The 24,169-nt window shown below is 38.8% G+C and overlaps 1 protein-coding gene across 5 annotated transcripts in view; it reads left to right on the forward strand.

The window, feature by feature from the left end:
- Positions 1-24,169, forward strand: part of IARS1 (isoleucyl-tRNA synthetase 1) — a 116,933-nt gene that overhangs the window by 68,283 nt on the left and 24,481 nt on the right. For all 5 annotated transcript variants that reach the window (XM_075096592.1, XM_075096590.1, XM_075096591.1 and 2 more), the window contains exons 17-25: positions 2,721-2,807; positions 3,512-3,595; positions 8,160-8,307; positions 11,126-11,246; positions 18,243-18,334; positions 18,706-18,783; positions 19,259-19,380; positions 22,529-22,631; positions 22,855-22,938. In XM_075096592.1, the coding sequence (XP_074952693.1) occupies positions 2,721-2,807; positions 3,512-3,595; positions 8,160-8,307; positions 11,126-11,246; positions 18,243-18,334; positions 18,706-18,783; positions 19,259-19,380; positions 22,529-22,631; positions 22,855-22,938 (919 nt within the window). The remainder of the gene's footprint in view (positions 1-2,720; positions 2,808-3,511; positions 3,596-8,159; positions 8,308-11,125; positions 11,247-18,242; positions 18,335-18,705; positions 18,784-19,258; positions 19,381-22,528; positions 22,632-22,854; positions 22,939-24,169) is intronic.

The raw sequence follows: 24,169 nt of genomic DNA on the forward strand, positions 1-24,169 counted from the left end.
GTTTGAAGCTGCACACTTGTATTGTATACTGTAGACAATGTGCAAATGGAGACTTTCACATTACAGTCTGGAGTAGATTGCTTTTTGTATTTAACATTGGTGTAAGAGTGAGTCTTCACCATACACAAGCCTATCTCGTTTGTGGGTAGAATATCAAAACACTTGCCTCAATACATGATGCTTGTACTTTTCCCATGGTGCTTATGTCTGTTAATAAGCTGGTGCTTTGATAAGAGCTGGTGTTCTGTGATTTGCAAAAGCGCGCTTTTGTTTTGTGAAAGAAAGAAAGACTTAAGATGAGAGGTGGTGGGGCCTTTTTGGTAAAAGGTAAAGTTGTCTTAGGCTGTTCTTAAGGGATTTAATTCTAAAACTGTTATGCTTTCAGTTACCTTTTCCTAAGTCTTGGAAAAAAATGAGGATATTTTGAAGACAAAGCACACATGTCTTTCTGCTAGTATGACAGTGCTATGTCATAGTAGGCCCAGATGAACAAGCTGGTGAGTTCTGAAGTGTTAAGAGCATAGTATGTGATTTTTATTTGAAGCATTCTGTATAAAGTGTTAAGATTCAGAATGAAGATTGGTTTCATGGTAGGTGAGAGAGTGCTGCTGACATGAAGTAAGGGCTGGTAGGTGGTGGAAGGCTGAGGAGGTTGAGGTCCAGTGGCTTCTGTTTGCCTTAACAGAGAGGGGTCAAAGTCAAGGGAGACAAAGGGAAAATTCATGTGACCAAGGTGATGAGCTAGGAGAGTGATTTTTTTATGACTTTCTACATGGATATGAGAAAGAGCTGAATTATATTTGTTAAGGCCAGAGGGAATAATCTTACAGACGGGTGAGGAAGTTGCCAGAAACAAGCGTGTCTGTGGACAAGATATTTTATAAGTTAGGTGCAGAGAGATATTCCTTTAACATATTCAGTGAATGAGGTGAATTTTTTAAAAGGATGATCTGAGAAAGAATGAGAAGAGTTATGTCAGAATGGTGTGTAAACCAGTGGATCACAGGATCTCAAAGACAGTCTTGTAACTGTCATCAACTAAGGTACCTCATTGCTGAGGCTCATCGGGTTTGACAATGCAAATAACATAAAATTTGTGAAAAATTCTTGGATATATTTTTTCAGTGCCCACGATCTGTCTGTACAATTTTCCTAATACAAACAGTATTGAAATATCTTCTACTTGGTTCTGCTTTATTATTTTTATTTGCAAATGCACCTGCTTTAATAAGAATTTGCTGACTAGTTTGCAGAAGGTGATGGGAGTTTGTTGATGAGGTACCTTCATACTAAATACTGAAAAAAATGCATTGTTTGTAATGAACTTTCAGCCTCATAGGTGTGAGGTGTCAATCATCTGAGTAAATGATCAGATGTTTGTGTTTAGGAGTTTTCTTAAGAAGATTAAAACTGAAGACAGGGATTTCGAGTGCATGTGTCTGTGTGCAGGTGGAAGAGTGTTTGTTAAAATTCATCAAATTACAATGCAATTTAATAAAGATAATTTGTATCCTGCAGTGTGAATTGGGGTGATTTTGAGAGATAAAAGCCTGTCTGAGAGGGACGCATCGGAGTAAGCCACTTAAAAAATGCAGTAATGCACACAGCAACCTTTACAGAGCTTTTGACCCTCAAACGTCATAATAATGCTTTTGCAATTATAGGCAGCTTTTTCATAAAAACTACTTTGGAATATACAGATGGACTTATTTTTTCTTCACTAAAGTGTTTCTCCACTAAATCTTCATGCAAATGTGTAGTTCTGAGGCGTAACCTCCTGTGCCTTATTCTAAATCAATTAGCTTTTGTATAATCATCTGCTGTTTTAAGGTTGCTAAGCAATCAACAGTGTGATACTCATGTTTAACCAGGAAAGCTGTGGACCACCCTCCAGTTATTTTCTTAAAAGTAGTTACCAGCAACGCAGTTACAGAAGCTTGTAGATACCTCCTTTGGTGAAGGTTCTGACTCTTGAGTATGAAATTATCACATCACCTTGCACATCCGCTTAATTTCTCAGATATAATCATATATTGACATATTGAACGTTAGGTGCCTGTGCTTGCTCCAACACTGATTTCTTAAGTATCCTAGAGAGTTGTTACAGGTATTGTAAACACATCAAATGGAGCGGGGAGGGGGAGGAACCCTTGTTGTGGGCCCCTCAATAGCTGTAATCCCAGTTCATAAACCAAACTGAAATCTTACTTTTTCATTACTTAAAAGGCATGCATGTACATGGAAACATGTGCGCACACATGCACACAGACACACAGACGCGTGCACACGCGCGCACAGACAAGTGTGCCAGTCTTCCTCTCCACTGTGTTTCTTCTGAGTGATCCAGTGTTCAGAGGTTTACAGTGAGCAAATACGGAGCTTGTTCAAGGACAGAATTCCCTTTTCTGTAATAAAGGGGAAAATGCTACAATTCTCTCCTTCACGACCTTCCTAATACTTACCATTACAATTTGTCAGTGTTCTTGGACTAGTGGAGCACAGCTGAGCAAACAGCATGATATGCTATAAAGAGGAAAAAGGTCTAATTACAAGAAGCTCATCTTCCAGGTCTTTGCCACCTAAATGTTCCATGTACTTAAATTTTAAATTTGCTAGAGTACATAAGAAATTTTTCATTAGGTTGTATTTTGTAATCCAGGACATGCAAGTCACATGACTTGCACAGCAGTCAGTCACATTTATGTTGTCTCTTGTTTCAGGTTCTACACTTTGCTGGTACTGTCTACTGCTCTTTTTGGAAGACCTCCTTTCAAGAATGTAATCGTGAATGGCCTCGTTCTTGCCAGGTTGGTATGTCAGTCCATTCTTTCCTGAGCAGAATTTTAGTCAAAAAATATTTCAGGTAAGTTCCTGTGAATTGTAAATTAAATCTGAAGTGGGCTTTGGAGCTGTGAAGACTTGTCATGGAGATATTGTTGTTGCTGGAGGTAAGAAACACCTTGAGAGTATGAGATTTACACATTCCAGCTATCTGTTGCACTAGGTTCTTTCGAGAAGGATTAGTCCTTCCTAGAGAGAGAAAATGAGTACCAAGTCAGAATAGGAAATAAATGATACCTGTTTTGCAGAATAAAGGTGATTATAACTGTAGCTTTAGATAAAATTTTAAGTTAATTATATTTATTTGCCTTTCTTTTCAAATAAAGCTTTGCCAGTGGGCTGGAGGGATTGATTCAAAATAAGTGCCTCTTCCCTCAGCTTTGGTAGAAAAGAGAGATTTCCTACACTAGGTTTGTAACTGGGGAGTCTCTTGGCTTGGGTGTTTTTTTTGTTTGGTTTTTTTTTGATGTGGTGGTTTGGTGGTGTTTTTTTTCAGTTGGTCTCATGGGTTCAACAGTTACGCTGAAATGATGTGCTAGTATATATTTGTGTCTGTGCTACCAAAACTTAATAGGACAGAAAAATTAAGCTGGATTTGAAGGACCTTTTTTCTTTATCCATGTATTACTAGAATTCTGGGAATTTATCCTTCTGTTCTGATATTTTCTAGTGATGGCCAAAAAATGAGCAAAAGGAAGAAGAATTATCCTGATCCAATGAGTATTGTAAATAGTTATGGAGCTGATGCACTAAGGTAGGATTTATTTAATTAATGTGCAACCTAATATCACAGAATGATATGTGTTGGAAGGGGCCTTGGGAGATCTTCTCATCCAACCCCCCGCTTGAGCAGGTACGCCGGACTGTGTCCAGGGTAGTTTTGCATGTCTCCAGGGAAGGAGGCTCCACGATCTCTCTGGACAGCCTGTTCCACTGCTCCTTCATCCTCACAGTAAAGAAGTTTTTGCTCATGTTCAGGTGGAACTTCCTGTGTTCCAACCTGTGCCCATTACCCCTTGTCCTGTCATTGGGCACCAGTGAAGAAAGTTTGGTCCCATCCTCTTGACACCCACCTTTTAGATATTTATAAGTATTGATAAGCTTCCCCCTCAGTCTGCTCTTCTCAAGGCTAGACAAACCCAGGTCTCTCAGCCTTTCCTCATAAGAGAGAATGATATGTTAGCTTTCTGTTCATAGCAGATATGTACCAGGAGGGCTCCTTATGGGCTTTTGACAATTAGCAGTGGGAAGACAGTTAATTTTAAAAACTTCTAAACCACTATGGCAGCCAAATAGCTGATAGAGTGGATGACTCAAAAGAACTGGCAAGAGTTACAGTGCCTGGGCATTCTATACTCTTGTCTTATCTCCCTCAAGGCTGGTAACAACCAAAGCTGATGTATTGACTGGAGGCCTGTTGTCAGAAAATGCGTCTCCAGTTTGTACAGAATGCTTCCACTTGAGCCAGTGCTGTCTGCTATTGTAGCTAATAATACGCGTTGACCCAGTGGAAACATGAATAAAATCTTTGAGAACAATACTATTAGTTTACTGTTAAATCATTATTTTAGGGAAGTACTACTGTATAATGCACAGAAATGTTTGTTTTCTGCTTATGGTATAAATTTTCTGAAGATGAAAGCCTTTTTTGTTCATGTAAGTATACAGTACCTACCTAATAGTCATGAAACCAGAAAAGCACAAGTGGAGCAGCCTAATGTATATATATAAACTGTCCTGGGCAAACAGAGACTAAACACAGTTCAAGTGTTTCATTAAAATTACACTAACATATAAATGTAGTTATGCAGTTGCTGGATGTGGTATCTTTAGGTAAAGGTACAATAAAGACTTTTTCATAACTGTAGGAGTAGGCTACTTGCACACTTAAGAGCCTTGGAGTTCTTGCTATATATAAGAAAACCTTAAACTATTACACGAATAGAATTATATGTTACAACTACACATGGTAATGATGGACTGAATGAAAGCTTAGTGTACCATGTTTTTTATTTATTTGAGAAAGATGGTTGTTGCTTGTTCTAGATAGTTTAAAAAACAGATGTGATGTTTCAGTATTGTTTCAAGCTTTAGCATTTAAAAGACCTAGTAAATTGTCTTCTCATAGATGTTTTCAATGGAGAGTTGAGTGGATATCTTAAATTTGATCAAGATTGTTCTTTACAAATAATCAAGGTGTATTAGCCAAATGTCGCTGGATCAGTAGCTGGAACAATATGAGTGAAAAGGGTTGGAGTTACTCATATTGGAGATTTTTAAATTGTAGGTGATGTTTCTGTTGAAAAAAAAATCTGCCTTTTTTATAGAACAAAACAAAAAATCTCAAACATCAGAATTTACACTTCCATTATTCATTTTTTTTAATTTCTAAAAAGCTAATTAATTTTTTTGCCTGTGTACTTATTCTTTAATGTCACATTTATTTATACATACACCCACACAGACAGTAAAAAGCATTGCAGACTAGGTTCATTTATGGAAGGAGCTCTGCGATTCAGTTGTCTCTGCTTATTCACTGAAGCACTTGATGTGTTCTGTGTGTACCAAAAGCTACAACTGAGGTTTTTTCCTTGGCACTGTTTCCCTGCAGAGTTACTTTAGCTTTTGCATATATATATTTTTGTTTGTTTTAACTACAGCTTTGAAGTATTCTCAGCAGTAGCTTGATAAATAGATCAGCAGAAAATACAGATGTAAGTTGTTTAAATGAATATGGAATTAAATGAAAAGGGCAACCAGAAGAAATAACAGCACATTAAATTTAACAACTCAACTTTAGACTTCCTGAAACTTGAATCCTCTGTGAAACTGTAAGAATTGTCAAAACCAGTTATATTTCAATATTCTTAAGACCTATGACTTGGGTTGGATAGCTGTTAACGTTGAAATATGTCAGAAAAATAATTTGCTGGTCATAGTATTTACAAGCCCTTTGCTTTTATGTATCCTGAGGTAAGTATTGCTGTTAGAAGTGATGGGTTGCATTCACCTCTTAAAATGCAGAAGAAATAATATAATGCCACAGACTACATTTTTAGAGAGATGAAAAGGAGGTTACTTTATTGTTTCTCATACATTGTTAGAAAACTTGATAATACTGGCTTGATTTGAGGAAGGTTTTATTTTCTGCCCAATGGGTAATATCACTAGGTGTAACTAAATTGATAGAACTCTTCCTTTATTGGGTGTCATATATCTTTCCATATAACAGATGTAAGTATCTTTGCATCAGAATCTTCAGGAAATTAGTATTCTTTTAACATTTACATATTGTAAGGCAGTGTAGGGCTGCTATGTTAAAAAAACAACCAACCAACCAAAACCAAAAGTGTAGCCTGAGAGTGCTACATTTTGTTTATTTCCTCATGCTAAGAGCTATTTTAAGAAGAATTCTGATAGATTATGTAGTGTGCTGCTGAGGTGGGTGCAAAGGAGCAATTTAGCATATCCTTCATAGTTCTGATTAGTTTGCATTGCTCTTTCCTCTGGAGGAAAACAGTAGAGGCAATCTGTGAAGTGGTCATTCTAGGTAAGTCCCAAACTGGTAAAAGTCCTGCAGTATCCTCATGTACCCTGGGGCCTGACTCCATCTCATATTTGGAGCAAAGCTATGTTTGACTTCTGAAATAAACAACGAGTAATAAGGACATAAGTAATTGTGATGGGAGGTTTGGTTTAAATATATACCTATAAATTCTAGTTTCATTTAAGGACTTACTAGTTCATTATAATGCTTAATTGTTCTGTACTTTTGTAAATTTGTAATTTGAATTCAGATATCATGTTTAAAAATATTTTCCCCCCAATACAGTCCTGACAATCATAGAATCATAGAATTGTTTAGGTTGGAAAAGACCCTTAAGATCATTGTGTCTGACCAGTAACCTATCACTACCAAGTCCACCACTAAACCATGTCCCTAAGCACCACAGCTATACATCTTTTCAATACCTCCAGGGGTGGCGACTCAATAACTTCCCTGGGCAGCCTGTTCCAGTGCTTGACAACCCAATACTTGCCCCTTTCTGTGCTGCATTACTGTCAGTTTACTCTGGCAGCTCTATTTTTATGTATTCATTTTTATGCAAGAAGCCCTTTCCTGAAGAATTTATGGTCTGGTGTTCTTGAATGTGCTGTGTCAAGCCCCATTAAGAATTTAAAGCCTCCTAAAGGAAGTGCCTGTAAAGATATTTTAGTTTCGAATCATGATTTTAAAAGTTGATGAAATGTGAGAAAATGAGTTAATAGATTTCTAATGAAAATGCCACAGTCTTTAAAATAAAAAAAAAAAGGTTTGTTTTCATGTTCGGAAAATTAAGTGTATCTAAATCAAGTTTGTATTCAGGTTTTTTTTTTCTTGATACCTGAGTAAGTCCTTGTTTCTATTTTGAGTTAACTTGATAGATACCTGTTTGTCTCTGTAGACAGAATATTTGTTTAGGGAAGAAGATGGGATAAAGTATAAAGATGATTTTTTGCAAAACTCACAGCCAGCAAGGAAGTGGGGGTCATGTCTGCCTCTCTGAAATGAGGAACTGTTACCTTGAGATAGACTGACCGAAGGAGGACCTCCCTAGACAGGGTGGATTTCATGTACAGATGAACCCTCTTGTCTGAGGTGGGCATGATTCTGTGAGGGACTGCTTCTCATACAAGTAGTCAGCATCACCTGAATTCTCTGTTTCGCTCTTTCAGAGCTCTTTCTGGAGCTGAGGCACATTTGTATTGGGAGGAGGTACATCGTTTGTCCTCTTTTGGGCCTGTTTTTCTTGAAAACATGCATTTCTGCTCTTGTACTTGGATTTACCTGTTTTGCCTTGCTCCTTGGTCCTGTGTTTGCAATGGGCCCAAAGCTTTTTATAATTGAGGAAATTAACTAGATAGAATAGAAAGGTACTCTGATAAGGAATTCAAAATACTACAGAAACAATAGGTGCCATTCTAAAGATGAACACTAATTCCATGCATACACTGCTTGTTTTATACTCTAATAGCATCTAAGCATGTGTTTTCACTTCAATTAACTTCTAGAGTAAAAAAAAATTTAAATTCAAATTCCATATACAGTATATAAATAATGTATAAAAACAATCCTGTAGCACTAGGAAGTAAATTGTCATATGTTCAATATGTTACGTGCTTTCAATACCATCTTCCTTGGAGTTCTTAGTGTGAAACTGCTCTCTTGGGTATCTTTCTATTGCTATGCAGCTCTCTAGGGTTTACTGTACAGCTAAGTGAATTTCTATGAGTATATGGAATTTTAAGCTTTTAAGTATTGCGTTCTTATTTTGCAGGTTATATCTGATCAATTCGCCTGTGGTAAGAGCCGAAAATCTGAGATTTAAGGAGGAAGGAGTGAGGGATATACTGAAGGATGTCTTCCTGCCCTGGTACAATGCATATCGCTTTCTTGTTCAGAACGTTCAGATCCTGCAACATAAGGTACAGATCTCTCAAGCACTGAAAAGCGAAGTGGAAGGGGCTTTGTGCTTTTTCCACTGTTAGCATCGTACAGAAATTTAGACTGGAAGGGAGATCCAGACTCTGACTCTGGAGGTCATCTGATCTTTATCTCCTTGTTCAAAGCAAGGTTGACTTCAAAGTTAGATCAGGTTATATATACTTGCTGTTAATTTCTGTCTTATTTGCTGTTTGTACCCTGTTTTATAAAGCTATAATCGCCCTGCATCTTTTTCTTCTTCAGCAAGCTTGTTATTATATAGAAAGGAGGAGAGGAAGGCAGGGGACTGTCAAGACATAACAGCTATCATTTCTCAGATTAGGGTGCTCGATTCCCTTCTGTTTGAGATATACTCCTGAAATTAGAGAACAAGATAGGGACTTTGAATTTGTGGGGTTAATACATATCAAGCAATTATCTGCTGCTAGTCACCTTGCTGGGAACACCAGTTGAAAGCCAGGTTCCACATGTGCTTGAGGGAATCCTTCTGAAATGTCCATGCTAAGCCCTGTTGGTTTTCTAGTAATTCACATTAAGTGTTTGTGTAGTATCTTGGAGACAGTAGGTGTCACTAATACTGCCTTGAGTGCTGCTGCTGCTTTTTCTTTACTGTTAACCTATGTCATGTAGTCAGGCATGGCTACATCGGAGCCATCAGAGGGTGGCATCTGGACTGCAAGTTTCTCTGCACTGGGAACATTGCTTTGTAGCATACAGATTTAACACAAAAAGAACTGCAAATAAGTAATGAAAAGTTATTTTAAGTAGCGGCTGCTGTGACAATTTGTTGAGCTAACTCATATACTGTAACTTTAATTATGAATATGCATAAAAATATTTAACTTGGGAGTACTCAACACTGAATACATTAACCACAGCGAGAAGATTGCCTTCTGTAACGTGACAGTTAAATTTAACTTCTGAAAAAATGAAATACAACTTAGAAAAGGAATGGAAAGAAAAGTAAATAATCATAAAAGCAATAATGCTTTAGACTTGTAGTTTACTGCTGAAGTCTACTAAAAATGCTGGATGAGTGACATGAGTTTCTACACTTTCAGGATGAAAGCAAGTTTAAAATTTCTTTTGTAGAGTAATTTTTCATGAAAATTGAAGATTTTATGTCTGTATTGTATAGTTTCTGGTGAAACCAATTTTAATCTTTCAGCTGAGATTCATGATAGAAAGTTACCACTTGTTAGTGCAGACTTTTATGGGAGAGTGGGAACTAAGCAAAAAAAGTTCAAATACTACTCATGAAATTACACTAGCAGCCTAATCACTGTGGAGAGCTGTGATTTGAAGCGATATAGGCAGCTGACTTCAATAAATAGTACAGTAAATAAATGGTTTAAATAGTTTTATCTTTTTAACAACTCCTTTTGGGAAGAAAGTCTGGTAACTTCAGATCCTAATATTAAACAGATCTTTTCTTAGGAATCCTAGACAGCATTTATCAGACAAACTTATGCATTCCCCCCAAAATATAGTTGTTTTTCCTGTTTGACATTTGAATTATCTAAAGTGTGCTTTGCAGCTTTTTGAGGTGATCCAATTAAATCTTGCAAGGTCAGCCAAATTGGGGATGGAAAAACCCAGTGGAAAATCCAGGTGTTTAAGCAGATAGTTCTGGTAGTTCAGCAGATATAATTTTTCTTTCTATATAGGTAGTAAAACAATTCGTATGCACCATATTAGGCAAAAGAATGTGCTATTGGAGGTGATAGTGCTTAAATTAGATTTCATGCACAGCCTTAAACAACTTTTTCATTGTGTTCTGCCTCCTACAAGAAAGAAGCTACAATCCCAGTGTCCTTGATGAAGTCTAATAATAATTTTATGCTTACTGTAATTATCACAGTAACTAATTGGTTAAATGACTGCTGACCTCACACTGGGATTGCTGCACTTCTGGGTGTGCAGATGCATTTCTTTCCTAAGAATTTTCTCTTTTATACTATGTAAGTGGTTGCATAATTACTGGATGTAATAATTCAGATTTTGTCATCTGGACTGTGAGGGAAGGGAAAGTCCAAAGACTCTTAAAATCAGATATTAAACACTGTTTGTAAATCTGAAAAAAATAAGCAAACACCCTGTTTTCAACCCGTCATAAGAAAGTTCATATGAAAATGAGTCAAAATGTAGGCACGAACAAGTGTGCTTACTTGTGGTCTTGCTTGCGATGCCCTATAGAATCAGCAAAATGTGGAATTTCTCAGATGGATGCAAGCATCAGTATTCTAGAAAGCAACAAAATGCACTGTATATGTGTTGGATGCTTAAAAATTCCACCTGTTTTTTCAGGTTATGTTCTTCTGTTTTAATCTGTTGAAATTGTCACATGCTCTTAAACATATTGTTTATGTGCCCTTGCCCAAATAAAATACACCTTCATACTACATCTCTTGTAAATGATTCAGATCCTCCTAGATGGAGTTCTATAAATTCAAGAGTCCTACCCTGTGCCTGGAAGCTATGACTTATACTGCAAACAGGGAAAGAATGACAGCATACTGTTGTGTGCTGTACTGCTTTTTATCTGATTTAACAGATCCAAATAACTGGCCTCCTTCGTAGTTGCAGGCGTGGTGAAATCAGCAGCAGTATGAGTCAGGTTTTCCTTAGCTATTTCTCTTACATACACTGGTTTCCTAAGAGAGAACATTAAATTCCAGAAACCTGTAACACAGTGAAAGTGACAAAATATATGGGGCTGACAGGTGGTTCGATATAGAGGTTTTGAATATATACCCTTATGACATGAAAATGTGTTTTGTGTTTTTATGTTGATGATAGGATGAGGGAACAGAATTCCTTTACAATGAGAACACAGTTAAGGAGAGCAATAACATCATGGATAAATGGATTCTTTCTTTCACCCAATCACTCATTCAGTTCTTCAAAGCTGAAATGGCAGGTATGCACATATTTGGTTGGGGGTGTGTATGGGTGTTTAATTTTTGATTAGACAACTAGCTTTTTCATCCAGAAATTTCCAGATTCCACATGAGACTTACAGTTCAGATAAAAGGAAGGAAATCTTTAACCAGCTACCATAATACATGGAACGCTGCTTTCATGGGTGTTAATACAGTTTTTATTAGCTTGTTCATGAGAGTTCAAAAAGTTACGAGGTGCTTTTTTGTCACGGCTAATCCTGTGAGCCCAGTGATGTAGCTTATTGCTGTAATATCTTCTGTGGTGCTTGGAGAAATTAATAATATAATAGTAACTGAAAGAGCAGTGAAAAGGAAGCCAAATAGAATTTGGGGAAGCTGTAAAAAATAAAATAAAATGGGCAGTGCTCAAGTCAGCTAAATAAAATAATCTTGAGAGGTACATAAGCATGGGAAATAAATTTTCCCTTGCACAGTTCCATGGAAAATGTTCATTTGTAATCATATTGGTGGGAGTGTGTGCAGCAGGATGGAATAGCATTAGGATATTGCGTAGATGTAAGAAGATACTATCCTGGATTTCTTCTTGCATGTTGTCTTTTTCATCATCCTATGCCTCTTGATGCTCACATTATGTTAAGACAATATTCATTGTAAAGAGAAGGTGCTGCAAGAGCCCCCTGAAGTAGTTGGCCTGATCCATAGAAGCCTTCTGCAGGTGTGCTTGGGCTTGGGGAAGGAAGGTATTAGTAGGGTAATAGATAATGAGGACACAGCTAAATACCAGACCTGAGGTTATGAGAACACAGGACAGTCCTCCTCTGCTTCAGTCATCTCTTGTATTCCCCACTCTTAGACTGGCATATGATGTTCATGCTCACCACTAAGATGAATTCATCTTGCTACAGTAGATAAAGCAGGACATTTTCGTGGTAATAAAATTCAAGTGAGGTCACCTAAGAACATTTCATTAAAGGAAGAAATAATCCTCAAGATGCCAAAACCAGGAATATGATAAAAGCTGTCTTTTGACAAAAACATGGCTTCTTCCTATAAGATTTGTCCTTGAAATTTGATGGTGGTGTGTGTTGAGTTTCATGGGTTGCCAAACAAATATGCAGAACCTATGCAAGTTTTTGTGCTGCATGTAAAGAGGAAAATACTTTGAGGGACAGTAGAAAATGCATTTGTGAATGTGTATCTGGGATCTTGGATTACTGCACGGTTTAAACAGATGTAGTATTTGCTGGAAGGTGAGCATCGGGGTAGAAACTTCAGTTCTCTGCTTTGGATCTCTAAGAGGAAGATGAAGCTAATAAAAAGGGATGTGTCAGCTGACATCTTTACAAAGCAAGAACATCCTTCCAAGCAGGAGAAGAAAATTCCTGTTGGAAAATGACAATGTAAAGACTTTCAAGACTAGCACTGGTATTAAATGCTGTTGTCTTGTGTTAGAAGATAGTGTGATTATCATGCTCATCAAATGAGTGCCACATCTCATTTGGAAGTGATTAATAAAAACTACTTTTCAATTTATTTTTCTGAATAAACTGAATTCAGTCAGACAGATATTAATGAGATACAATAAATTTGTGCACTGCACCATGATACTCTTTTTAAACAAGATTAGCATAAACTAGCTTGGGATTCTTTTTGAAAGATTTTCTGCTTCATATGATGAAGTAGGAAAAATGTCAGGAAGAGGCAAGGGGAGATTATAATGGTGACTGATAAACTCCAGTGCTAGGTAAAGGAGATAAATACACTATGCAAGCGTCACTTCTGAACCCAAGATTTTGAAAATAATAATAATTATGAAAAAATAATCAAATGTAGAAGCTGTTGTAGATGTGTCATGACGTGAGCAAAAATAAATGATTGTGTTAGCGAGCTAATGCCATGCAACCCTGTTAACCACAAGATACATAATAAAAAAATTCTCTGCTATTTCTAAAACAGCTGAGGCAGTGGTGCCGAAGGGGATATTTGGGCACTATCTGTCAAAGTGGCCCAGCTTGCACTGTAACATGCTGTTCCTGCAACTGTGTGATTGTGTGTAAGAGCATACAGGCTTGAAACTCCAGATGGCAAGGAGACACCACTAACCAGAAAAATGTTTCATTTGAGCTTACTTTCTTCCATTTAATCAAGTGTATTTTATAGTGGAGCTAAATTTTACCCCAGTTGCCTGCCTCTAGAAAGATGTTTCCATTAAATAAAACTTATGTTAATTCTGCCCCAGTTTCTACTAGTAGCTTGAACAGCCAGCAGTATTTCAGCCCAAATGGAGTCCCTGTCAGTTTAGTATTGTCCTCACTTGAATATACTGAGGGTAGGAAGGGGAACATGCCTGTGTACACTCCAACTTTGTGATGCTTTAGAGACCCTAGAAAAACTTTAGAAAGGTGTAACAGCCCTCTGCTAATCCTGGCTTTGGGAGAGCTTTTGACTTCCTAGAACATGTGCATTTGGAGAAAAGGAGACTAAATGTATAGAGAGCAGTCATTTCAATTCATAGAAAATTGGCAAAAGTTAAATGTGTTGAAACCATACACATGTTTGTAAGAGGGTTTTTGCGATTCCGTGTTATCTATGGTTTAGTAAGTGAGCTGTAGACATTCTGTCTTCAGAAGTGCTGCAAGTTGGGTAGATGTGTGCCAGTAACCTCTTCAGCAGCAGCTGGTGTAGCTTCCCTAGCTTCACTTTGATAATAACATGCTTATCCAAATGAATTATTAGCTATTCAACAGTAGAAGAGTTACTCCACTAAGCATTATCTTTTATCATGGAAACTTCTGGGATTTGGTCCCTTTGATAAATAGGGCAAGCAGTAAGATACGGGGAAGACATTATGGAAAGTAATAGGGCTAACAATACTTTGTGTTTCAAGGAGAGGGGGTTTGTAAAATTCTGTATTTAAAACCAATAAGTCTTATTATGCTTTTTTTTCTACTTAAGTGCCCAATACAATAAATCATTTTACAAAACTTCTCCTGATGACTGAAATTGAAAGTGTGCATGTGTGTGTCTGTGTGTGTGCGCACATGTTTCCATGTACACGCATGCCTTCTGAGTAACGAAAACCTAAGATTTTAGTTTGGTTTATGAACTGGGATTACAGCTATTGAGGGGAGAAGTGCAGGTTTTCAGACTAACTTGAATCTCTTGTTATAGATACACTATCCCTGAAGGATGGCAGTTTTGAGGTTTTTTGGTTTTTAAGCAGTTTCCTAACTAGATAATGCATAGCTACAAGACAGCTGGGAATTTTTTAGGAATACGAATTCCTACATAAATGTCTTCCCCACCATGGCATGAGTCTTCTGAGCATTTCCTTTTTAGGTTTAAACACCAGTACACTGCCTTTAAAACCACTTCCATTTTAGAAAACACAATGAAAAGTGTGGTGGAGCTTTTAAAGCAAAGATCCATTTTATTCAGTAGCTGCTTGATTAATGAAACTGATTTCAGAATAGAGACCAGAAAGCTCTTTGCTTTTAGAGAAGTTGTATACAAGTTCTTCGTTAGAAAACTGAGTCCTGCTTAAAGTCCATCCCCACCCCCCCATTCTCTTGCGAACAACTGAAATTTGTTTTCCCAGTTGCATAATGATGCTTGTGATGACCTCCTTTTTCATGTTGGCAGCCCTCCATGCTTTTAAGTTACACAGAACTTGAAAATACATCTCTGTTTATCTTCTTACCTCGTCAGGCTTGCTGTTACTTTACATTCTTTTAGCCCACTGTGTTACTCAAAAATAATTAAAAATTGCAATTAATTCAGGGAGAATTGATTGAAATAGATGTCTCATTTAAAATTGGGTGAAAAAAAAGAAAATATTGGCAGTAGTTTATAAAATGTTATTGTATGATTCTATAATAATTTTTGTTAAACTTGTAGTGGCTTGGCTGTATTTACAGCATGTGCAAATCTAGGATTTGCCAAATCCTTTACAATTAATAGTCTGTTATCCACTATCCTGGGCCATGATCTGACTGCAGTCACAGAGACATGGTGGAATAGCTCTCATGACTGGAATGTGGTCATGGACAGCCAGAGGCTTTTCAGGAAAGACAGGCCAGCAAGGCGAGGTGGGGGAGTTGCTCTTTATATGAGGGACCAACTGGAATGCATTGAGCTCTGTCTTGGAGTGGAAGGAGAAGTTGAGAGCTTGTGGGTAAAAAATTAAGGGACAGCCAAATATGGGTGATACTGTTGTGGGCATTTGCTACAGGCCACCTGATCAAGAAGAGGAAGCTGATGAAGCCTTCTACAGACAGCTGGAGGTAGCCTTGCAATTGCAGGCCCTGGTTCTCGGGGGGGACTTCAACCACCTTGATGTTTGCTGGAAAAGCAACATGGCGAGGCATGCACGAACCAGGAGGTTCCTGCAGAACATTGAGGATAACTTTTTGATGCAGGTGGTGGAGGAGCCAATGAGGCGAGATGTGCTGCTTGACCTTATACTAAGGAACAAGGAAGGGCTGGTTGAGGATGTGAGAGTTGGGGGTAGCTTTGGTTGCAGTGACTATGAGATGGTGCGGTTCAGGATCCTGTGTAGTAGAAGCAGGGGGACAAGTAGGATTACAACCTTGGACTCCAAGAGAGCCAACCATGGCCTCTTCAAAGACCTGCTTGGAGGAATCTCATTGGCTAGTGCTCTGGAAGGCAGGGGGGTCCAAGAGAGCTGGTCAGTATTCAAGGACCACTTCTTCTGCGCTCAAGATGGGTGCATCCCCAGGAGGAAGTAGTCAAGCAAAGGAGCCAGGATACCTGTGTGGATGACCAAAGAGCTTCTAGAGAAACTCAAATGGAAGACTGAGGTTCACAGTATATGGAAAAAGGGACTGGCTACGTGGGAGAAAGATAGGAATGTTGTCAGGGTATGCAGAGATGTGGCGAGGAAGGCCAAGGCCTGCTTGCAACTAAATCTGGCAAGGGGCGTCAAGGATAACAAGAAGGGCTTCTTTAAATACATCAGCAGGAAAAGGAAGACTGGGGAAACTGTGGGCCTGCTGCTGAATGAGATGGGTGCCCTGGTGATGCAGAGAAGGCAGAGTTACTGAATGCCGCCTTTGCTTCAGTCTTCACTGCTAAGGCAGGCCCTCAGGCATCCCAGCCCCCAGGGGAGAGAAGGAAAATCTGGAGAAAGGAGGACTTCCCCTTGGTTGAGGGGGATTGAGTTAGAGATCACCTAGGCAAAGCAGATCCTTGCAAATCCACGGGCCCCAATGGGATGCACCCATGAGCACTGAAGGAGCTGGTGGATATTCTTGCTGAGCCACATGTCTGAAAGGTCATGGAGGACAGGAGAGGTGCTCAAGGACTGGAGGAAAGCAAATGCAACTCCAGTTTTCAAAAAGGGCAAGAAGGAGGACCTGGGAAACTATAGGCCAGTCAACCTCTCCTCCATTCCTGGAAAGGTGATGGAGCAGTTAATCCTGGAGGTTATCTCCAGGCATGTATATAGAGGACAACAAGGTTAGCAGAAGTAGTCATCATGGATTCACCAAAGGAAGATCATACTTGACCAACCTGATCACCTTCTATGATGGCACAACTGGCTGTGTAGATGAAGGGAGAGCAGTGGATGTTGTCTATCTCAGCTTCAGTAAGGCATCTGACACTGTCTCCCATAACATCATCATAGGTAAGCTTAGGAAGTGTGGGTTAGATGAGTGGAGAATGAAGTGGAGAACTGGCTGAAAGGCAGAGCTCAGAGGGTCATGGTGAACAGCACAGAGTCCAGCTGGGGCCTGTAACTAGCGGTGTTCCCCAGGGGTCTGTGCTGGGTCCAGTTCTATTCAATATGTTCATCAATGACCTGGACGAAGGGACAGAGTGTACCCTCAGCAAGTTTGCTGATGATACAAAACTGGGACGAGTGGCTGATACACCAGCAGGCTGGTGCTGCCATCCAGTGAGATCTGGACAGGCTGGAGAGCTGGGCCGAGGGGAACCTGATGAAATTCAACAAGAGTAAGTGTAGGGTCCTGCACCTGGGGAGGAGCAACCCCATGCACTGGTACATGTTGGGGGCTGACCTGGCTCTGCTGAGAAGGACTTGGGAGTGCTGGTGGACAGCAAAGTCACCCTGAGCCAGCACTGTGCCCTTGTGGCCAAGAAGGCCAACGGTATCCTGGGATGCATAAAAAGGAGTGTGGCCAGCAGGTCGAGGGAGGTGATCCTCCCCCTCTACTCCACCCTCGTGAGGCCACATCTGGAGTACTGTGTTCAGTTTTGGGCTCCCAGTTCTAGAAAGACTGGGAAGTACTGGAGAGAGGCCAGCAGAGAGCTATGAGGATGATCAGGGGATGGGAGCATCTCTCTTATGAGGAAAGGCTGAGAGACCTGGGTTTGTCTAGCCTGGAGAAGACGGAGGGGGGGATCTTATCAATACTTATAGATATCTAAAAGGTGGGTGTCAAGAGGATGAGGCCAGACTCTTTTCAGTGGTACCCAATGACAGGACAAGGGGCAATGAGCACAAGTTGGAACACAGGAGGTTCCACCTGAGTATGAGGAAAAACAACTTTACTGTGAGGGTGAAGGAGCAGTGGAACAGGCCATCCAGAGAGATCATGGATTCTCCTTCCCTGGAAACAAGGAAAACCCACCTGGACACGGTCCTGTGCCCCCGCCCCCCCCCCGCTCTAGGTGTCCCTGCTCAAGCAGGGAGAGGTTGGACAAGATGATCTCCCGAGGCCCCTTCCAACCCCTACCATTCTGTGATCCTCTTTGAGTCAAATAAAAGCATAAGGCTTCCACAATGCATGTTTGTGTAGGATTAGGGAAGCAGTTTGGTGGTGTTGGTCTTGAAGCATGAGAACTGATGATGTGCAAGTTCAAAATACGGTTTTAACATAATACTATGTCTAATCACTATTTTGATCTTAACATATGTGCTTTTGCTCAAGTTTTATGTTAAACACATTATAATTTGTAGCTCTGGTGTTAAAGTGAGGAGCTTGATGCAGAGGGCAAACATTAACTACAGTAAACATTTTACCTTCTAGCTTACAGGCTGTACACTGTAGTCCCTCGATTAGTGAAGTTTGTTGATATTCTGACCAACTGGTATGTTAGAATGAATCGCAGAAGACTAAAGGTAGGTATCTACTTCTGCAACGTTGTAGTCTAAACAAAATCATAGTAGTCTATGTTAATTTAATGCATAGCAGCCTTATGGTGTTACACAAAATTTTTATGCCGCATTTTAAATTATATTGGTTTGTACTTGACAGTGGAAATGAGAAGTTAACATTTTTTCCTCCTCTTTGCTTTATGAGAAAAATCAGGCAAGCAAAATGCTAAGTAATTCTGTTTCACTTGCTGGATGGGATTAAACAAAACTAATAGTTTGGAAAACGAATTTATTGCATTAACATGGGAAATCTTTGCAGTTTATTGAAGTGTGCTTACTGATCCTAAAATTGCAGTTTGTTCGTTGTTTTTTTTCTTGGTGAATCCTTCAAATAGGGTGAGAATGGGACTGAAGACTGCATTATGGCCTTGGAAACCTTGTTTAGTGTTTTGTTCTCCATGTGCAGACTTATGGTAAGGGAATTACAGCCCACTATAACTCTTTGACATTTTTAGTGTAGTTAAAAGCATGCATCTTTTTATCTAATTTGTCCGTAGAAACTAGGGTTACAGAGCCTGAACACATGGAGAGAAAAAACATAGTGCTACTGCTCTGTGTAGCACAGTTCATCTTCCACCTCCCCCTTTTATTTGGTTATCTGCCCCACAGTACTATAAAGAAGGCAAGCATCACCTGACTGATAGAGAGATATTACAATTTCTAATCTGGTGCCCAAAAGTAACATGTAAATATCAGGAAGGAGGCGAATAAGTAGTAGCAATTTCATCATTTATTACAGTCAGCATTTTGAACAGCATCACAGTTCTGCATTGAAGACACCCTGTAAACATTGTTTTTGCTGAACTGTCCGTATGCAATTCTTAAGTGTTACTGATTCATAACATACAAACAATAAAGAAATTATGGTGATTGAATGCAATGTTACAGGCACCATATACTCCATTTATCACTGAGCTGATGTACCAGAATCTGAAGACACTTATTGATCCAGCCTCAGTTCAGGAGAAGAATACTGAAAGCATCCACTACCTCATGCTTCCCCAAGTGAGGTAAGAGAGAATTGTTATGTAGCAAAATGGGGTTTTGGTGTGGGCTTTGTTTCAGGTTTGGGTTGGGGTTTTTTGTTGCTTTATTTTGGTTGGTTAGTTTGTTTTGGGGGGTGGGGTGGGGTTCTTTTCATGGAACAGTGCTCCTTCACTTATTTGTGTTCAAAACTCTTTTGCATAACAAGAAAACAAGCTGCCTTAATAATGTGAATACTACTTTGCCTCAGAAAGAATCTTAGGATGATAGTTAATGTGTTTTTTTTCCATAAGCAAAAAATGTTTCCAGTTTGATTAAGCTCTGATTAATGCTAGTCTCTTTGCTGTAGGAGAACATTTCACTAGCAGTACACTTCATACCCCACTCTCAATGTAAGCTCACCCCACTCTCCATGGGAATTTTCCCACCACATTTAGGCAGACTTGTGCTAGGTTAAGGGATTGTAGATAGGAAGGAAAACAATTAGGAGGAATGCATGTTCCCGGCTCATGATGTTTCCTCCTTGTGGTGTGCAAGGAATATCCTTTTTACTTGTCAAAATGTGAGCTGACTAGAAGCTATAATGCCTACCTCTGAAAGGCCCAAAAGGATTATAAAACTTTCTTGTGGGTCCTACATTTGCATCCCCCTATCTCTAGGCCTTTCTTAGTGAATGCTGATGCCAGATCCCATGTGGTTTGGAATTGCTGTTTTTTGTGGACCACATACGGAGCCAGCAGAGTGAGTTCTTTTGGCTTCAGATCAAGAATTTAGACCATTGTCCAAAGATTGCAGCTTTCTTGTAAGAGGATACTGCATATGAGAGAGCGCTTTCCAGGCAGGTCGTTTCTTTCGATGCTGATGGGTGAGGTTTTTGGAAGTGCCAATGTGTGTCAAAAATGTTTGGGTCCATGATAGTTGTACTGGACATGTGCTCTGGGTTATCCAATGTGTCAACCCAGGAATTTGGTAACTGAAGTTGTTTTGGGTTGGGTTGGGGATTTTTGAGGTTTTGTTTGGTTTGGGTTTTTAAACCCAGCCAAGGGAGACACTAGTATTACAGTAGTCGGTTGGTTGTTAGTGTCCTGGCTCTATGTTAGTGGATTAAGTTAGTTCCTGCATTGCAGTCTGCTGTTAGTCACTGAATGTAAGAGAAACCAACTTTCCTTTTGCATTGCAGCTCAGTTTGAAAACCCTCAAGGACAAGGGAGCTCGCCTTGATACTTAACGTGCCAGTTTAAAAATTTAAACCTTCTAGTAACAGTGTTTCTTTTATGGATACTATATGCATTGAGGAAGGTGTATGTTCTTTCTGATAGCTTTGATAGCGGGAGTTACTGCAACGACGAGTTTGCGGCTGACGTAATGATGGTGCTGATTTTCTGTTCCCTGGGAAAGTGCTGTAAAGAATATGTAATCAAAGGATTCAAGAGTCATCAATTAGCTATCAGAAATGGTTTTGAGCTCCTGTAGAATTGAGTAGTGGAAGGGTAGTGAGCTATTTACAAGAACTCTATTCAGGCATGGGCTTAGCACGAGCATTTAGAAGTGGCTTAGTCACTTTTTATTCCTGTTAGTGCTAACTGACTTGCTGCTGCATCATGTGAACATATGATGCATTTGAGTGGCTTGTGTGGCTTTCCTCTTTGTCTTGTACTTTGGATTTTTTTCTGCTACTAGTTTGTGTAATTTACTGTATCCCCATATATCAGTTGTTCCCTTTGTCACATAAAAAGATGTGTTTTCAGAACTAAATTATTGTTGAAGCTTTAGAGTTTCACCTTGAGTTGCTAAGCACATAATTGCATTTTTCTTTTAATATATTTCTGATGACTGCATAAGGACAATATTTCCAGTTAATAAGAGACATTTTTTTCATGCAGTTACAGAAAATAGTACTTTAACAATATGATGGGTATGTACAGGTTAAGCTAATGGACCTGGCGACTTTCACATCTGAACTTGACTCAATGCCTGTGCTACAAGCCCCACTGAGGTTCTACTTGGTTGCTTAGTGCCTGAATAGATTGGTTGCATCAAATTTTGTAGATGTACTGTATGCAGTCTATGAAGATGACTATATTTTGTGACTCCACAATGCTGTTAAGTAATGGCAAGTAATATTGAAATACTGCCACATATGATATGGATCTTTCTGGGAGCATTATTTTCTGTCTCACAATTTACATGTTTCCAAGTTTTTGGAGGACCATCATGAAAAGACTAGGTTTTGGAGTAACAAAAGCTACAAAACAGGTAGTAACATCTTAAAATCCTGGTGCAGAAGACGGGGATATTTCAGTCATAAGTTTCATTTTTGTAGTTCTGTTTCTCTGGAAAGTCCTTGTTGGATGCATGGTTTTCATCCCAGTACTTTTGCTGCTTATATTATAGCAAGTAACATTGTTCACTTCATTCACAGCTGTCTTTTGACCCAGTACCACTGGTCTTGATATGACACTTGTGCAGATTAAAGAAGCCGCTCAATTTATGCAGCTACTAAGAAATCAAGAAAACCATATTTTCATAACTGTTGGCTGCTGGTACATTTGAAACAAGATGTGAATTTCAGCTTGCTCAAAAAAACCCAAACAACTGAACACCCCGCACCCCCCACCAAAAAAAAAACAACTCCCCCAAAGGAACTCCCCCCAACCCTGCCTTGCCTCAAAATGAAAGAGTGTTAAAATGATGAAGCCAGGAAAGATGACAAGACTGACTAAAACATCAAGCTAAAATATCTAGAGTTCCTGGAAAAGATTATAAATTCAGATCCAGTTAATTGTTCACATTAAAGTATTTCATTGTTATTATAAGTATCCTATTTATAATATCTTTTTGCATCTTCTTATGATCTTATTAATGTCAATCTTACTTGTTATTGGATATTACTAAAGTAGGTAGTATGACTCAGTCCCTCATCTCCACCTTGCAAGAGGTGCTAACAAAAAGATGATATAAAAATAGCTGGTCTTTGTTTTTAGCAAGTTATTTCCTCATCTTCTTCCAAACAAAGAGAGAAGAAAAACCTGTTTGTTCATTTTTCAAATTGCCCCAGTGCGGGCATAACTGAGTCTCTAGCAGGAAATTTCAGGGAAGGGGGTAAAATGTTTTCAATCTGCTCAAACAGATACAATAAAAATGAAGCAATAAAATGTTTCCTTTTTAATCTAGGGAGGATCTCATCGACAAAAAAATTGAAAGTGCCATTTCTTGTTTGCAGTCTGTTATTGAGCTTGGACGAGTAATCAGAGACAGAAAAACCATTCCAGTAAAGGTTAGAACTCTTTTAACACCTCTTATCAATACCGTGGGAACGTGCAATAGCTTTGTAACTTTGGGATAAACCTCAGAAAATGGAATAATTAAGTTTAGAATAGAAAACAGAATTCAACAATAAAATACTTCAAATGATAAATAATAATTTCTGAAGTTCTTTATTTTCAGTTGGAAGGATAAAAGTTTCTGTTCTCTCCCCCCCCCCCCCCCCTTCTTCTCAGTATCCTTTGAAGGAAGTAGTTGTTATCCATCAGGATCCAGAGGCTCTGGAAAATGTCAGATCTTTAGAGAAGTACATACTTGAGGTAAGAACATAATTAATATTCTGCTTAACTTGATTGTGTATGTCAGTTACCTAAACAAACAAAACCCTAACCTTCCATGTTGATGATAAAACTAACTTGCTAGGTAAAACTACTTTAAAAAAGAACTGTAATGAAAGGGGATATCACTGGGTACTGTGTACAAAAATGAAGGTAAATGGGTGATGGTGCTTAGGCAGTCAGTTGTAGTATTGAGAAACAGTTGCTGAAACTGACCAACTCAGACTTCTTTAATGAAATGCTCTTTTTCTTGATCAGTGAATGGAAAAAACATTTTCTGAATGAAAATAAGACAATATTCAACTACACGATGGGCTGCAAAACTTGTGATCTCCGTCAGTTAAAGGGCATTATAAACAGTTTGACAGTGAGTGGAATGGTTGAGGGAGAGGAGTTCCATGGAGAATAGGGCACCAGTCAAGATTTTTTTGCAGAATGTTCTTTAGGATACAAAATGCAAAATAAGATGGTCTGTACAATTTTTACACTCATCTGCTCCTGTATGCCACTGCAATACTCTCTTAATGTCCTTTAGAGAAATGCAGCCTGCTCTACTTCTAAATCTTTGGATAAAAGCCCTGTCATTCAAAAGAAAAGTAACCCTTCTTGGTTTTTTGAGTGTAACCTCCAGAAACTGTCTGCACTTTCTGATCTTAGTCAGTCATGTTAAAAATCCGTAGTATTTTAAGAAGTGAAATGAAAAAGTTTGTTTATAAACTTCACTTACTTATATGTTTATACTATAAGTAAATTTTTTGAACTTCAGTGCTGCATTTCAGAAGTTGTAGTGAAGGCACAAAGCCTGTTACTTTTTGATTGCTTAAAAGACTGTAGAGAGGGCTTTTTTTAGTCTTTATGTTCAATTACATTTCATTACAAATAGACTTTATATGCATCTTCTTTCACATCTGTGATGTACAAGAGAAATCAAACAGTAAGAGGGAATTGTGAGAAGGAAGAGTGTTTCAGCTACAGGGATGAATTTTGATGAGCCATGATGTTTCGGTTCAAAAAGAATAAAAAATGCTACTGTGCCAGTATGCCTTTGAACTTTTTTCCAGGTGTTGGGACCTTCAAAACATCTTGCAAACCAGTGGTTCTTACCACTTAAATCTGTTGTGATCACATGTTCGATATCATGAGCTATGGTATGTGTAATTTCTCGGTGTTAGCAGCCATAGGGCTTTGCAATTGCTTTGCTGAACAGGGACTT

This window comes from Phalacrocorax aristotelis, chromosome 6, assembly GCF_949628215.1.
Source record: "Phalacrocorax aristotelis chromosome 6, bGulAri2.1, whole genome shotgun sequence".
NCBI lineage: Eukaryota > Metazoa > Chordata > Aves > Suliformes > Phalacrocoracidae > Phalacrocorax > Phalacrocorax aristotelis.